Source organism: Clupea harengus, chromosome 15 (genome assembly GCF_900700415.2).
Source record: "Clupea harengus chromosome 15, Ch_v2.0.2, whole genome shotgun sequence".
NCBI classification, from domain to species: Eukaryota; Metazoa; Chordata; class Actinopteri; order Clupeiformes; family Clupeidae; genus Clupea; species Clupea harengus.
In genome coordinates this window covers 11061968-11078863 of record NC_045166.1, presented here as the reverse complement: position 1 = coordinate 11078863, position 16896 = coordinate 11061968, and the positions used below count along the sequence as shown (strand labels likewise).

The 16896-nt window shown below is 48.2% G+C and overlaps 1 protein-coding gene across 3 annotated transcripts in view; it reads left to right on the top strand.

The window, feature by feature from the left end:
• daam1b (dishevelled associated activator of morphogenesis 1b) overlaps positions 1 to 16896 on the top strand; it is an 82533-nt gene that overhangs the window by 43820 nt on the left and 21817 nt on the right. For all 3 annotated transcript variants that reach the window (XM_031581869.2, XM_031581867.2, XM_031581868.2), the window contains exons 3-6: positions 5005 to 5094; positions 14208 to 14279; positions 15423 to 15517; positions 16551 to 16884. In XM_031581869.2, the coding sequence (XP_031437729.1) occupies positions 5005 to 5094; positions 14208 to 14279; positions 15423 to 15517; positions 16551 to 16884 (591 nt within the window). The remainder of the gene's footprint in view (positions 1 to 5004; positions 5095 to 14207; positions 14280 to 15422; positions 15518 to 16550; positions 16885 to 16896) is intronic.

Below are 16896 nucleotides of genomic sequence, written 5' to 3'. Positions count from 1 at the left end.
ACAGTTTAAAAAAAAAAAATTGGTGACAGTGAATTGTGAAATGACTTCTGGCGATTAAAACTGGTTTTGTGTAGAGCCCCTTTTAAACTGAGATCCCACTATATCACCTAAACCCCCTCCTTATCACTGCTTTGTTTGTTGACTGCTATTATACAGCATGGCGGCGTTCCGGGAGCAGAGGTGTGACATTTAATATGGCGTCTAGCTTCACCTCTAATGGCCACTTGGAACTTTTGACATTTCCACCTTGAAAATTGCACTGGAATGCCACTTGAAGTCGGAGCTCTGACTCAGGAACTTGGATCCTGAGAGAGAGAAAAATATCCTCATCACCATATCAAAGGTTAAAAACCTTTTTTTTTTAATGAGTGAGAAGATGCACAAAGAGGCAGTGTGTCAGAATGACCAAGAAAATAGCCAGCAGATAGAAAGTAAATCCACTGACTAGACATCACCACATTGTTGTGTTTACTAACACATTAGTTGGACTTAGGAAATCATGTTGGACGTTCCGGATTCTGAGTTTTGCCCCTATCACGCCATTCCGGCTCTCCCTTTTACACAGGCGTTGATTCAGCTCTGTGATTACCTCTGCTACCAACAATGACCCGCCATTCCGTGTTCATATATTTTATACCGAATGGTGAAAAGGAGTGGTGGCGCAACATCCCTGCCTTGAACAGGCTGTACAGAAAGCCCCAGGCATCCAAGATGCTACCAGTGGTTAACACATGGTGGGTGGGTTCCTCTCCTTTTAAATCACATTTGGGTTGCTTGCGGACACCACAATGAAGTCTCTGTCCGATTGCGTGTAGTTAGATGACCCAGTGCTGAAGAGCAGACAGAATGAACTTCGTAGCCTCCATGTTGGCACAGAAACTTTTGAGACGACTTCTCTCAATGAATGCCGTGTTTACTTGGAGGGGGACAGGAGGAGGCTAGCTGGGGGGGGGGAAGTATTCCCTGCACAAAAGCGCTACTTATGTCATATGAGAGTAATGAGTATCATGAATGCAGGGGCTTTCCGCGCTGGCCCTCAGGGAGGGTTGGGGAGGGGAGGGCTGAGGCAGACCCAGTGAGTGATTTCTAGCAAGACCGGAGGGCACAGTCTTTTTGTTGGGTGGTGAAATGAAGCCTCTTGAATTTCAGTGATTCTACACAGTAGGCATGAGGGAAGTCGGTGTGTGTGCGTGCGTGTGTGTGTGTGGAAGTGTGCTTTTCAAACTTGGAGAAACCAAGATCTCATCTATAACAGGGGTATTAGCTGCACCATAAATTTCACTAATGTCAAACTAAACTTTGATTTGGAGATGTGATGGCGTCGCTCCCTCTGCCGAAAATAGATCCTTCAGCGACTAATCCTTTGTTCCCATGAAGTGTAGATCCCAAGTGAAGATGTAGAGGCACAGACCTCTAAACAAAGACCTTAAATGGCCATTTGGATCTTTTGTATTTGCAGATCGGGTGTACCACATCCCATCAAGTAATACCTTATAGGGTCTTGGACACAAAAAACGTTGCCCCGCTGTGTCCTGCCGATGTTGGCAGCAGAGTGAAACCAAACCACCGATCTCCTGTACTCCATCATTTTACGATGTGCCTCACTATTAATGCCTGAAGGGGCCTTTTAACGAAACAAGTAATTCTGTCAGTTTTAACCACGTGCAAAACAGTAGGTCATCACCACGGCAAAGGCCTTAAAGACTTACTGTTTAGAAGAAACTGAATCAATGCTGTAAGCGTTGACCGTTTCAGAGCAATTGTCACAGTGAATGTCATAGTCTCGTATCAGTGTAGTCTTGCCCTTGACGATGCTCACATTACCACCTCAACTTGTTCGGACCCGCCATGTGGCTTGAGCGCGGTTTGAGTCCAGAATGATCTCCCATATCAAAAGCGTGCCATCGGCGATCCGATACCCCTTTCCCCTTGCAACTTGTCGGGCTTGCCGCCTGCCTCTCCGTCGGTCCGGGGCTGAGCTTGGATGCTCGGGGGGGTGAGATAAAGGAAGATGCCTGCCAGCTCCCCCCCTGGTCTTGGCACCACATGGAAGACCTCATGGGAGGCTGAATACCACAGACACACACACGCGCACACACACACACATACACAGACAAACGTATCGCATGCAGCAAGCAACCGTGGAGAAGCCTGGACTTTCCCCTCATAAAAATGACATAGTGCATCAGTATGCCGAGAGAGGTGTCTTCACATAGTACAATTATGTCTTTGTGTCTTAGGCCTACCCTGTGTGTGTCCGTGTGTTTCTGTGTGGCTGTGTGTACGTGAGAAAGAAACAAAGGGAGACAGAGAAAAAGAGAGACAGACAGAGAGAGGGGTGGGGGGGGGTGCATTACAAGGGATGGGCAGAATTCCTGCTGAGACTGCAATTTAATCTCCGTACATCCCAGAGATGCAGCCCAAATGGGAATACTGGAAACTCCATCAGACAGGAAGTGAGATCATGGTCTACTTCCTGTCCTTCCTGGGGTGGTCAGGGATATGTCTGTCACCATGGCCGTTCAGACAGGAAACCATTAACATTCAAGGAGGCCCAGAGACCGACCGTGGGCATTCTGCAAGCAGAGTCTAATGGACCTATTTCTATTTACATATATTCATTTAGCAGACACACTTATCAAACACATTTAGCAGTGCATAGTTAGCATGCAGTATTTCCATCAGTAGGTGTGCTGTCTGGGTATCGAGCCTATGTCTGTGTTACTAGCAGCTTGGTCAACCCGTTGAGCTACAGGAAAACGTTGCTGTTTTTGGTGTGTTCTCAACAGTCTGGGGCTGCCTCAGTAACCACTAGCAACGTGAGTCTGTGTTCATCTCATCTTCAGCCAGGCCTAACTAAGCAAACACAATTAGGCTCAATCAAACATGCTGGCGCAGTCTGTGTCCAGCCGCGGACAGAACAGTACATCAAATTCCTAATTTGTTTATTGGGAATATCTCTTCCTCGGGGTGCCAGGGTCGTTGAGAGGCCATTTGCATTGTACGTTCAGGTTCTCGTCCATAGAAATGAGACTTTATGTGTGAGAATGTCTGTATAAGAAAGTGTGTGTGTGTGTGAGAGAGAGAGACAGTGTGTGTGTGCTTGTATATAAGCGTGTGTGTGTGTGTGTGTGTGTGTGTTTACGTGGGTGTGTAGGAGTGTGGAAGGGGTTCAGGGGATGTTCTCGATAACTGGTGCATGAAGCTATTAACTTTGCGCCCAAAACATCTGGCTCGTGTTTGGCTCGGAGAGAGCGCAGCTGCCAAGGAATGCGTGCGGAGCTTATGCAACGGGCGCAGGTACTAATTTAACGAATCCACAGGGCTCCGCCGCCCGAGAATAAGGCCGTGATGGGGCCGCACCAGAGGAGCTACCCCTCCCTCGAGCCTCCCGCAGCTCCCCAGCTCCCTAACTGCCCCTGCTGCCCCAGCTGCTGCTGCCACTCTGGTGTGTGATGGTTGCTGGGGTCGCTGTGGGACACTGGGAGAGAGATGTGGTGCTCCTCCAGGAGATGGGTGTGCCAGAGTGAGATCTCGTGGACAGTAAACCCCTCCATAAGGTGGAGTGGAGGGGTGCTGACGTTTTTTAAGTCTAGCTTCATTCCCATTCCCAGCAGGGCAGTAAATATGCTGGATGTGCTGCATGTGTGTGTGTGTGTTGCGGTGTTCTGCTGACTCCATTATGTGTGTGTGTGTGTGTGTGTGTGTGTGTGTGTGTGTGTGTGTGTGTGTGTGTGTGTCTCTGTGTGTATGCATATGGGTTTGGGAGTGAATATGAACATGAGATTTACAGCGTGACAGGATCAGCGTGTGCACATGTGTGTAGATGATTTAACAGTACAGTCAGTGTCAGCTAGCCAGGACTCTTGGAATGGGGTGAGTGTGTGTGTGTGTGTGTGTGTGTGTGTGTGTGTGCACACAGTGGCTTTCCCTCTGTCAGATATGTGAATCCACTCTCATTCACAAGAGCAGCCAACCACAACTGTGTGTGTGTGTGTGTGTGTGTGTGTGAGTGTATGTTTGGGTTATGTTATTTTAAGTATATGAGGAGAGAGAGAGAAGAATGTTTTTAGGAGTCAGTCATAACATTGGGTGTGTATGAATTGTGTATATCCGCATTGTATGGAAGAAACTGAAATGCCAGGAAAACATTCAGGAGAGTTCTAGAAAAAACACTCCAAAGCGTGAACGTGAGTGTGGCCACCTGTTGGCCTGGGCCATGCATGGGAACCTCGACAGGCGACTGTGAAGGAAGCCGTGACCAGCCAGTTTCCTTTCCTCTCGTCTCCTCTCCTCTCCTCCTTCATCCACTTTCTCTCTCTCCCTCTCTCACTCCACCTCTACTTCCTGACTTTCCCCACTGCTTTGTTCACTGGTAGAGGAAGGAAGTATTTGTAGGTTAAGGGAAAGTTTGAAAAACAAGCAGGGGCCGCTGTGGTTTCCGTCGGCGTGCTGTGCTATCGGCTGTTTCGATGGTGGAGTATTGTTCTTCAGCGACTCAGGCTCCCCTCCCAGCCACACACACACACACACACACACACACCGCCCAGGGCCAGATTGGAGCAGTCTGCACTGACGCCTTTTACAGATGGTTCACATCCAGCCATATAATAACAATGAGAATGTAACGCCATTGTTTGCACTTAATGGCAACTAGAGGCCTGTTGTAATTTTCCATATCCGAGTCTGCATCGATGTTTCATGTCGTGTCATGAGCCGTGCAGTGACTGTGTGTGTGGTTTTGAGCGTTTGCCAGGTTCTAACTGTTTGTCCTCTCTCTCTCTCTCTCTCTCTCTCTCTGTGTTTGTGTCTGAAATTGAATTGAATTGAGAGACAATGTTGCTTTATTGGTATGCCTGTTATGCACTGTTGCCAAAGCTAGTAGGTACAACAATATAGTAATGTACTCAGTTTATAATATACATTATACAATCAACAATCTAGTAATGTACTTGCACTCTCTCTCTCTCTCTCTCTCTCTCTCCCTTCCTCGTCTCTGTGCAGGATGAGTTGGACCTCACAGAGAAGCACAGGGAGGCCATGTTTAACCTTCCGGCGGAGAAGAAATGGCAGATCTACTGCAGCAAGAAGAAGGTAAACACCCCTCAGCCTACCTGACTCGTAATGATCTGTATGTCTGTCCACCCTGCTGAAAAACAACACCATTTTGGTCAATTTCATCATGTTGGCATCAGCCCTAGTGTGCAGGGTCAATCATGGGCGTCACAGGGGCAACTCTCACAACAGCGTTTATTAATGAAAGGCTATGGCCACCAGCTCTCCGTTGTAAGCCAGGATGGTGAGGCATATATCAGTGGTTCTGTAGCTGCACTTATGAGCCAAACTGCTTCATCAGGTAATTGTGGTGACCTTCCGGAGAGCAGTGTGCGTAAGTAGAACATTCATCATGTAGTTCAACCTCCCATCCGGAGCAGAGCTAAGACTACAATCATGGACCCCCACCCTCACACGGTCGGCATCTTCCGAGAAGCTGTTCCATAGCTCTTTCTCTCTCTCGCTCCACCATTTTACGTTGCCTGTGAAATCAGATGCCGGATATTTCTGATGTTCCGCTCCCCCTCCTAAAGGGGCATCGTCCGTGGCTGCATCCTGCCGTTAATGCTGCATAGCGTGGCATGGAAGTGCTTAGCGGCACCGATAAAGAGCAGGATGTTTGGAGGTGATGAGACCTTAGGAGGTGCTTGTGCTGTATGGCTAGTGTTATAATTTTTTTTTGCCCTTTCATAGTCTACGGTCAGTTCAGCGAGGGCTTATAAAAGATCCCATGCTATCTAAGCCACAGGGTAGTATCTGACCACACATCCAAAGAGGAGACGAGATATACATGCGTTGAATAATGACCACAGCCCTTACTAACAGAAAAGTATATTAGGGATGAAAAACTACAATAGAATATTCACATTTGAGTGGATATATCTGTGCCTTGTAACGGCCTTACTATGTCGAGTAATTACAGCCTCTCTGTTGGACTCGGCTTGTGCCCAGTGGTGAGTGTCTGCAGTTAAGAGGTTGATGCTACATTTGGCACCTTGTTGTGTCCTGTGAGCTCATCGGGGTGAAATTTCCCTCCTTGAGGTCTAGGCACTCCTCCCTCTGCAGGTTTAACTTTCTAGCCTCTGACCCCATGACCTTGTCCTGACCTCTCTGCACAGCCCAACATGTACATTCCGATAAATGCTCTGCCATAAGACACTCCTTCATGAAGGCAACACGGTGTAGTGTGTTCAGAGCCAGGTAGTTCATCAATTACGTCCGTCTTGAGTCATCTTCAGGTAACCATGGTGCAGTTTCGGGAAAACAAAGACAGATGGAAAATCTCCTCCGTAGGTAGCGGAGCAGTCCAGGTTTTGAAGAGAAATGAGTGTGATTAAATCCAAATAGGCTTTTAGTGTCTCTCCCTTGTAGATATTCTTATCATCTCAAGAAATGTTCCCTGCTGTAATTTTTCTTCCAGTCCAAACTGATGTACATGTTAAAATTATTTTTGTTTAGTAGTTGGGTGGCCAGTGGCACGGCCAGTGGGTTTAACGCTGTGCAGATGGACAGCAGCAGTGATGATTGATTTGGTCTCACACGTTTGTTATGACGTCCCCTTTGTAGATAGCTTAGTTGAGCAGTCCAGGTCTCACAGACAAATGACTGGGATTAAATCCATTAAAGGCTTTTCTTCCTTGTAAATATCCTTTTCATCATTTTATCATCATTTGCTAGTCTCACATGCTCTTGCCTTTCTCTCTCTCTCTGATGTCATTCCCTACCCAAGCTGATGGAACGTTTGGATGCTGGCAGCAGGGCTCTGTTTAAACGTACTTTAATGGAACCCCTATTATCTGTTGGGTGTAACACAAAGACCGTGGATTAAACACTTTGCCAAAGAACACCAGCGGTATCAATGTTTGAGGGAGTCTCACATGTTTGCTATGAGGTCTCGGGTCTGGTCTTGTCTGTCTGACAGGGTGTGGTGATGCCCCGGTGTAGATGGAATGAGTGCCTTGAAGGATGGGATTCAAAGACAAAGTCAAAGACAGGTCCTAACTCCATCCAACAGTGTCTTGTGTACAGTGGCAGTCCAGAGGAAGTAATCAGATACACAAACATACGCATATCAATCAGTGATGCTGAGCAAGCGTTTGTGGTGTGATTGAAGAGATCTGTCACTTGTGATTAACTCCTAAAAGGCGCACACAAAAGACAAGGCCACTTCCTCTACTTGTTTGATTGATTGGTGTTCAGGCAAGTAGAGTAGTAGCTGTTTGATCCTTGGTGTAGGAGGCCTTCGGTGTTCAGAAAGCCATGACACTGTGATTGGAGTGTACTCAGTGAGGTGAGGTGAAGTGTACTCACTGTAGATTCCAAAGACATTGTATTGGAGTACAGTTAGTGAGTGAGGGGAAGTGTACTGACTGCAGAGTCCAAAGACATGGTATTGGAGTACAGTCAGTGAGTGAGGTGAAGTGTACTCACTGTAGAGTCCAAATACATGGTATTGGAGTACAGTTAGTGAGTGTATTGCGTTTGAGTGAGAGGGATGATTCATAGTTTGGCAGGAGAGCAGAAGAGGTAGCAGTCTGGGTCCAAAGCCTAGAGTAAGCTGAGGAAATCATGGAAAAATCATTGCTTTGGCAGAGGAAGGAAATTCACTAACAGAAGTGCTGCTGGAGTCGCAGTTTGGGGTGAATTAGGGGTACTCTGAAGAAGGGGGGGGGGAGCAGCAGTGAAGGGCCAGAGGATTCCTGGATAGAAGAAGAAAAGAAAAAAACGAGACAGGACAGCATAGTGGTCAGAAAGAGGAAGTCTGGTTAAAAGCTGACTCTCGTACTTCTAACAGACTCCCTGGACCAAGGTGTTAAATCTTTGGTTCACCCTTTTCCCTCCTCAACCTAGTCTAGGAAAGTAGCCTTTTCTTGAAGTAAAAAAAAAATGAACCCACTCTTTCCCTCTCCGTACTCTTAGCATGGGGGGCTGTGATGAGAGTGGTTTTAATTGGGTCACCAGGATCCCCTTCTCATAAGTTTGTACTTCAATTCCCAGAGTTCCTCTTGTCACTCGAGTGGAGCTGTGTGTGTGTGATTTGTCCGTCCACACAGTTAAATACACTGTACACACATGTCTGGTTGACCTCTCTATCCAACTGAGACGAGTCTGTGGATCATGGCTTTGATACCCAGGGGGAACCATACAGTATAGCCATACAGTGCTGTTAGACGCTTTGGACAAAGCCGTCCACTAAATGAATAGCTGTCAGAAAAATGAGAATGGAAGTGTGGGGACATGGCATAAGTGGGCCATGCCACTATGACTCCGACCAAAGCCTGCAGTGTGCCCACTGCTCTCACATCAACCTGCAGTGTGCCCACTGCTCTCACATCAACCTGCAGTGTGCCCACTGCTCTCACGTCAACCTGCAGTGTGGTCCACTGCTCTCACATCAACCTGCAGTGTGCCCACTGCTCTCACGTCAACCTGTAGTGGCCCAGTTCGAGGCCTCATTAAGCTCTGCCCAGGGCTGCTGGAGCTAAATCTGAGGTTCTGAACATGTGCACCAGGGGGTTAAAAATGCCTCAGTCTCTAACCGCCCCTGTTTTTATCACCGTGCCAGAATATAAAAAAAATGCAATTACGCATGACCTGCCTCTCTTAAACACATCGTGGCCTCTCCCTCCTTCCTCCGGCTCCTGCTGTTTGTGGCCGACTCCTTAGTTTGGTTTGCCAGGCTGGCAGGGGCATGTTGAAAGTGTACCCCTCGCCATTGCCAAAATTTTGAACCGATTAGAGCGCTTTAGGCGCAATTAATTTGACAGCAGAGGGAGAGACAGGGAGGGATAAACCCCCACATGTCTCTGGCTAACAGAGGTGGAGGGAGAGAGGGACGGATGGAGGGTAGATGATAGGGTGGACTGTGAGAGGAGAGAGAGAGAGAGAGAGAGAGAGAGAGAGAGAGAGAGAGAGAGAGAGAGAGAGAGAGAGAGAGAGAGAGAGAGAGAGAGAGAGAGAGAGAGAGAGAGAGAGAGAGAGAGAGAGGCGTGGCTGTTGGGGAGACAGGTCTTGGCAGTGCAAGGGCAATAGTGCCGACTCAGCAGCGTCTCTGGCTGCTGGCCCAAAGAGCGGGGCTTGGCACAGCTCCCCAAAGGCCTGTGAGGGAGGGAGAGGTAGGAAAGGGGGAGAGGGAGGGAGAGGTAGGAAGGGGGGGAAAGAGAGATAGGAATGGAGAGAGAGAGGTAGGAAGGGAGAGAGAGAGGGAGGAAGCGTTAGAGAGAAAGAGAGAGGTAGGAAGGGAGAGAGGAAGCATTGGACAGAGAGACAGTGTGCGAGTGAGTGAGTGGAGAAAAAAGGGAGGGGATAGAGAGGGAGAAAGGGAAGGGAAGGGAAGTGCTCGGCCTTCCAAAGCAAACAGGAAAGTCTCTCCTTCGCAGGTGCAGCTTTTGTTTTCCATTGGGGGCCCTGAGGGTCGTCGCCAGGGCGGCCAAGCCCACAAAGTGCACCTCGTCGTGGGTATAACACCCTCCCGTTAGCCCCTGCCCCCACCACCCACTCCCAATGTTTTGCTCTCCCACCCCACCAGTTTATTCAGTGCTTGAAGAGACTCTGTTTTGCTCCTCAATCAAACACAACTCAGGCAGCTCCACAGTCAGGCAGCAGCAGTGGGGTGGGGGGATTCACTGACAGTGAGGAGCGCCAAGGGTCCGTCTGAATGAATGGATGTCTTGTTTGCCTTGGCTGGCGATCTCTGCGCCGAAGCGGCACACATGAGGTCATAGTGGAGGGCATCGATACTTTCCACCGCACCTATCTGTCTGGGTGTGTCCCCGTCCCCACCGCAGTTAAGCCCAAAGCATTTTGGCAGCGATCGGAACTGTGTTTCCAGGGAGGCAGCGCCGCTGGAGCACGTTACTCCTGGAAACTCAATGAATTGGATCACTGTTGGGCCTTTCTCTGAAAGAAGGAAAAAAATATATATGGAGCACCGTCTTCTACTCCGACTCTGTCGGCTTCTAAAGTTTAAAAGTCACGGTCCGCTGAACAAGCTGCCCCGACTTGAATGGAATGGCTGAGCTAATTAACTAAATAATTGTTATCCGGCCATTTCTGTCAGGAATAGGTCAATAGTGCATATTCTGGACACACGGCCACATTGACCCCCACGCTTGTCTCGATGGTCTGAGACATAACTCACGTCACGTGGAAGGAGCTTTTGAGTCTTTTCGGGTGGAGTTAGCAGTCAGTCAGTCCGTATCGATCATTTTGTTTGTTTAGTCAGTCAGCAGCTCTGTCGTGTGTTTGTACTGGCAGCCCCTCGACAATAAAACAGTGTTTGCCATCAGGAGCTAAAAAGCCATCTGGTATTCTCACCCCTTGACCGGATGGATTTGCGTCCTGTGAATTGATTTATGCCTCAGTCTTGATTTTTAACTAGCCGCCTGGAGGCGTAATGGTGCAGTGGCTCACCCTAGTATCACCCTCAAGACCGCAATGTCTCTAGCATGGACTGGCTTGAATCATATTTCAGATTTATTTAGTTTTGCACTTGTGTACAGAGACATTTGATACTTTGAACGCAGCACTGGATTGGTGCAACCTTCATCTCTTCTTCGTCTTGTACTTAGTCAGCACTATGAACTTACCAAGAATTTACCATGGCAGTTCATATTTCAGGACTTACTTTGTTTGATTTCACTTTTCTAATTGTTTCAGTGCTTACTGGCATTTGGAAAAACACTTTACACACTTTTTGCCAGGGTGTGTCATTTTTAATGCATGATTGTGTTCCGTCGAACTGAATTGATTTTTACAGAGCTGGTTTTTTTTTCAGTGTGTTTGAAGTGAAACCTTGTAATGGTTTTATACAAAGCAACACCAACAACAAATCTGTGCAATTTCACGTAATTGAACATTTTCAAGGTTTGGGTTCAAAAAGCTGTTATTTGTTAACATGAATTCTCAGTGAAACGTCTGGAAATGTGACTGCTGGCTTGTTCGCTCTTTACTGCTCGACTCTGAAGAGTAGAATCAGGGGACTAAGCTGCCTCTGCGTTTTAAAAAAAGAAATTATGTTTGGAAAGTGATTTAATCAGGTCAGGACTCATCCTCTCTTGGCTAAGGCTGGGTCATAGCAGGTCCAACTTTTTTCTTGCCACACTCTCTCTCCTTCTTTCTTTCTCTTCCTCCCTGTTGCTCTCTCTCTCTCTCTCTCTCACTCACACACTCTCTCTCTCTCTCTCTCTCTCGTTTTTGCACATTTGTGCAAATGACAGATGCTTGATCTCGAACACACTGTACTGTTTTTTTTTGTGTGTGTGTTGCAGCCCCCAAACAGGAAAGCGGAGTTGCCAGGGCAGGATCCTGCTGTCTGATTTCTCTGTCCTGGGTGATTACTAAAAAAATCGAGAATCGCATTTTCGAAAAGGGGGAAAAAAAAGAGCAGCTTTTGAGCAGCTGAACGCTTGCTGATTTGCACTCCTCCGAATGTTCCAACCGCGGCAGCCGTTAACGCTGCCCGAGGGCCCACGCTTTTGGATGCAACGCTTCGGGGGAAGAGTCAGAGTCAGGTTCATGGCGGACATCCGTGCCGGGGTCTGCGTGTCCTGCCAGGGCGCCGTGGCAACGCCTCCGCAGGAGGGACCCTGGTGGCGGATGCTGGATGGGGGACAGGTGCACGGCGGGGCGGGCTGGGGAGGAGGATGGAGCGGGTTGGCACGCATCCCAGAAGCCCCCATGTTCCCCTGTAATCTGCCCACTGGATGGCTGCCCACCCGCCCCCCTTCCCCCCGCCCTCCAACTCTCCCATGGGGCTTTGCTGGAGAGAAGGGCGTGTGAAAGAGCCAGAGACCCACGCCCCTCACAGTGCCTGAGGGCACCGTCCAGCTGAACCTTTGTGAGGTTGTAAAATCAATCAATTGATCCAAACTATTAAAATCACCCTGGTAAAAGGGTTGGAGTGTGAGTTGGGGAAGATTTTTGATGACAAGGAGACTTTCTCTGTGCTCTTTCTCAGCTAGTATCCTCAGATGTGTGAGGCGGATTTGTGTGTGTGTGTGTGTGTGTGTGTGTGTGTGTGTGTGTGTGTGTGTGTGTGTGTGTGTGTGTGTTTTTAAAGAGATCTCTGTCTCAATATGTAGTAGTGGCTGTGCATATTCCCCTCATTTGTAAATATTGTTCCGTTTGTATTATAAGGTCCTTTTGCTTTTGCCCCCCCCCCCCCTTTGCTTTGCACTGGATACTCCAAACCCCCTGGTGGTGGGCGAATAAATTACAAGTCACTCAATGTTTGTCTTCGTGCTCCCTTTGTGTGCCTACCCTATAGACCCTCACCACATTACCCTTCAACACCCCAGTCACCGTGACGCAATCTAAATGCAGACTTAATTAGAAATGGATCGCCAGGGAGGCCTCACCGGCACCGGCAGCTTTCCCACAATGCCCTCCTCTGGCCATAGGGTTTTATTTTTCTTCCCATGTTCTCTACTTTCAACACTCATTCTACTACTTCACTGCTGTGAAACTTGAGATATCTGTGATTTCTCCTTTTGGCTTTGAGACTGCCCTCACTTGTGTGTGTGTGTGTGTGTGTGTACACCCATCTTATACAGACCTAATGAAAACTTGCAAAGCTGATTTGGCCAGACAAGCTCTGCGCAGAGGGGGGGAAAAAAGCTGCTTTTTGAACATTCCATTTAATTACTAATCTCACAGGGTTTTCATCAGTCCTGCCCTAGTCGTTTTCAAAACTGGGCCTACAGAACAAAGTTTCTCTGCTCTCCACTTTGAGTTCTGGGTCACGGATGCTCCTCTGATAAAATAGGCCTCCTATCTGTGCCGCCCTACTTTAGCGCCATGCTATTTCTGGCCTGACTGTTCCTGACATAATGCTCTAGGTCTGATCCCTTGTTTGGAAGAGGTGTGTGTGGCGCACCATGGCATATTTTTTTGGCCATTTAGTGTTTTGTGTGTGTGTGTGTGTGTGTGTGTGTGTGTGTGTGTGTGTGTGTGTGTGTGTGTGTGTGTGTGTGTGTGTGTGTGTGTGTGTGTATAATGTGAATCACAGGCAGTTTGCTGGTCTTGCGTGTTCTTTGTGTGTCATGGAGCGCTTGTGTGTGTGCCCGTGTGCATACTGAGGGTTAGTGTGAGTGTTAGCAGGTAGTCGTGTGTAAAGTGGGGCTCTGTCTCCCCCGGGCCCTTGGGCTGGTGATGAATGTTCTGCTGAAAGCCCTGCTGTTATTTCTGTTGTTCCAAGGAGGAAATGCCTGGCTAGTGAGATTGCCACTGCGACGGCAGGAGAGACGGGCCGAGAGCGGCCATGTCTGAGCGGTCAGCACTCACACACACACACACACACACACACACACACACACACACACACGCACGCACACTCACACATGCACACTCACACATGCATACATGTACACTCACACGGACACACACATACTTGCACACTCACACACATACACACTCACACATACATGCACACTCACACATACATGTACACACACATGTACAGACACGCTTTCCGTGTCTCTCTGCCACACACACACTCTCTTACACACCGTGCCAAAGCAGAACTCACAAGGTCACTGTGATTAGCGCCAAAGCAGCCCCCCCGCCCCCTTCATATTTGTCATTCCTAAGGAACCTCCAGACACCACCCCCCGACGGCACGTCATTCCCAATAATAATATTCCACACCAGCCCGACACCAGCCTGACACCATGTAATTTCCCAGCGTCTCCTTGGAAACTTGTGTTCCTGGTTCACTCGTTGCGTGTTCTCGGCTTGTCCCGATGACAAGCCTGGCTCTCCCAGCGGTGGCGTCCCATGCACGGCTTGATGAAATGTGGCTGAAAGAGAAAACCTTGGACATCGTTGTTTGACACATAGTTGAGCTATTGAGCAATTAATCCCTGAAGACTGTGGCTGTGGTCTTGTGTGTTTGCTCAGTGTATGCTGTGCACACTGTCATACCCACATGATTGTGTGTGTGTGTGTGTGTGTGTGTGTGTGTGTGTGTGTGTGTGAGAGAGAGTGTGAGTCAGTATACACACACACGAACATGTGCATACACATTCTCTCACACACACACACACACACACAAGAACATGTGCAGACACATCTCACACACACACACACACACAGGCTCAAACACACGCACATTCACACACACTCACGCTCTTCATTTTTCCCCTTATTTTTAGGAGCAGGAGGAAAACAAAGGGGCTACCAGCTGGCCTGAGTACTACATAGACCAGCTGAACTCCATGGCCGCCGTAAGTACACACACCACGTCTTAATCTATACCTCATAGCATTCATCAGGACGACATAGTGTTACAAGTCAGCTCATTCGCTAAGCTCTTCTATTAAAGCCTTACTGAATGAAGGCCTCTTTTTCTCTGGCAATTCTTTGCAGTCTTTTGTGTGTGTTTATAATGAATGCTATGCATCTTTCTTAAGCTCAGTTATTGCTACAGAGGTGGTAATTTCTCAGCCTGTAGCATATATTCTTTTGGCTCAAGACCATGCATTTCAGACTGAAAGTGCTGTGCAAAAAAAATTAATGTAGATGCTTAGAATAAATATCACTTCTGCCGCCCAGATGAAATCTATCCGCTAGTCATTTTGAAGTCAGTACACGACCTTGCTTGTCACTTGCAGGTGGTGCTTGTCTCCCGCATTCTGGTTACTCTGTTATTGTACGGTGTGGTTTGGCAGGTGTGGGAGCTTCTGGGAAGCAGCCCAACATAGTGAGAACTGATATCAAAATGATACCAAAAACCCAGGAGCAGCACTGGGACCTGACAGATCTTATCACTCCTCAAGTCCAGAAGCGCGCTGCAAAGACCTTGAATGTTCAGGAAATTTCACTGTAGCCCAGACTGGGAAAGGTAGAAGAAAAAAAAATACCCATGTAAAACAGGAGTAGTGTGTGATGACAGTCTGGCGGATCTAACCTCATGGACTTCTGAGGTGGATCTAACCTCATGGACTTCTGAGGCAGACTTTGGCTACATTCACGTCTTACTGAATGGAATCGTTCCTCTAGTAAGGGTTGGTCTCCGTGCTTACTGCACAACCTGCTTGAAATTACACGGTCTATGTAGGGCTCTTTGAACTGGAACTAGCATGATATGAGTTTCACCACACTGACACCTATAAAAACAGACAATGTGTCCATCAAAACGTCAACATTGTATTGTATGTAACTCATTCTTTACTTGTCTAAATGGGTTCTTCTGGATTTGTAAAATAGGGCCTGGCAGTTCAGCCAAGACTGACTGGCTGACTCGTTTCTGGATATAAATCAGTGCCACTTTAAGCTGAAATTCTTGAAGTCGTAAGACACTTACTGCCTAAATTAGAACTCTACCGTAGAACTTGGACAGAAAGGGATAACTTGTGTCTCTCTTTCAGAGAAAAACACTCCTGGCTCTGGAGAAGGAGGATGAGGAGGAGCGAAACAAGACCATCGAGAGCCTCAAAACAGCCCTCAGAACACAACCAATGAGGTACCCATACACGTGCACCCCGAGATTCATACCAGAGCACTCCTGGGACTGATTACCGTGTGTCCCCCCCACCCACCCACCCCCGTCTGTAAAACTCAAAGTGCTAATACGCAGAGGCATGTCGCCATGCCGTGTTTGAGACGCGGCGACTTTGTCACTTTTAATTAAAGCGGGAAACGGGGTTTGCGTCGCCACAGTTGCCCCGAGTGCAGAGCGTTGTCATTCGTTGCGGTGACCTCATGTGTCATAAATCTCGGTTCTGCTGAGAGGAGAAAGGAGGAGGGAAAAGAGAGAAGAGGCCTGACGAACATGTGGCCTCCGTCTGGTTTAGGAGTCCATTCAGTGTGTGTGAGTTCCTCATACTCTGTAGTGTGTGCCCTGGATATTAATCCTGACCTCCTGATCCCCAAAGGTCAAATTGTCACCCCTGACCCCGTTTCACCTCAAAGGGCTACTGGACGTCCGTCTCGTTTGTCCCGCCCCCCCCCCCTTCAGAGTTAATTTTTTGCCCAGCTCAGACCTCTGTGAAAAGCTTCAGTGACTGAGTTTATGAGGCGATGGCTGAGCTGAGGCATCTTTTCACGTTTAATTTCCAGACCGACTTCAAGAAGAGAAGTAATTGTACTCTCTAGGAGTAGAACCTATGACCTTGGTATTGCTAGGTCCTTGCTCTACCACTTAACCACCATCAGTGAAGCAGCGATATGTATATGTATATATATATATACACACACACACACACACACACACACACACACACACACACACACACACACACACACACACACACACACACACACACACACACACACACACACACACACACACACACACACACACACACACACACACACGCATATCTCTAGCAGTTGCTGTTGCAATAACTAGTTTAGTATTGTAGTTTTCAGTGTTGCCATTACCGTCATGACCCATTGCAGCATTTTTTTCAAACCAGATGAGACGGATGTATGGAGAGCAACAACAATGTAAAATATCATCTTCGGAAATTCACACTCTGTTTCTCTGCCGGCAGGTTTGTGACGCGGTTTATCGACCTGGACGGCCTCACCTGCATCCTGAACTTCCTGAAGACGATGGACTACGAGACCACGGAGTCGCAGATCCACACCTCGCTCATAGGCTGCATCAAGGCACTGATGAACAACTCGCAGGGCCGCGCCCACGTGCTCTCGCACTCGGAGAGCATCAACATCATCGCTCAGAGCCTGGCCACCGAGAACATCAAGACCAAGGTGGCCGTCCTGGAGATCATGGGCGCAGTGTGCCTGGTGCCCGGAGGCCACAGGAAGATCCTGGAAGCCATGCTGCACTACCAGAAGTTTGCCTGCGAGCGGACGCGGTTTCAGGTGAACAAGAGA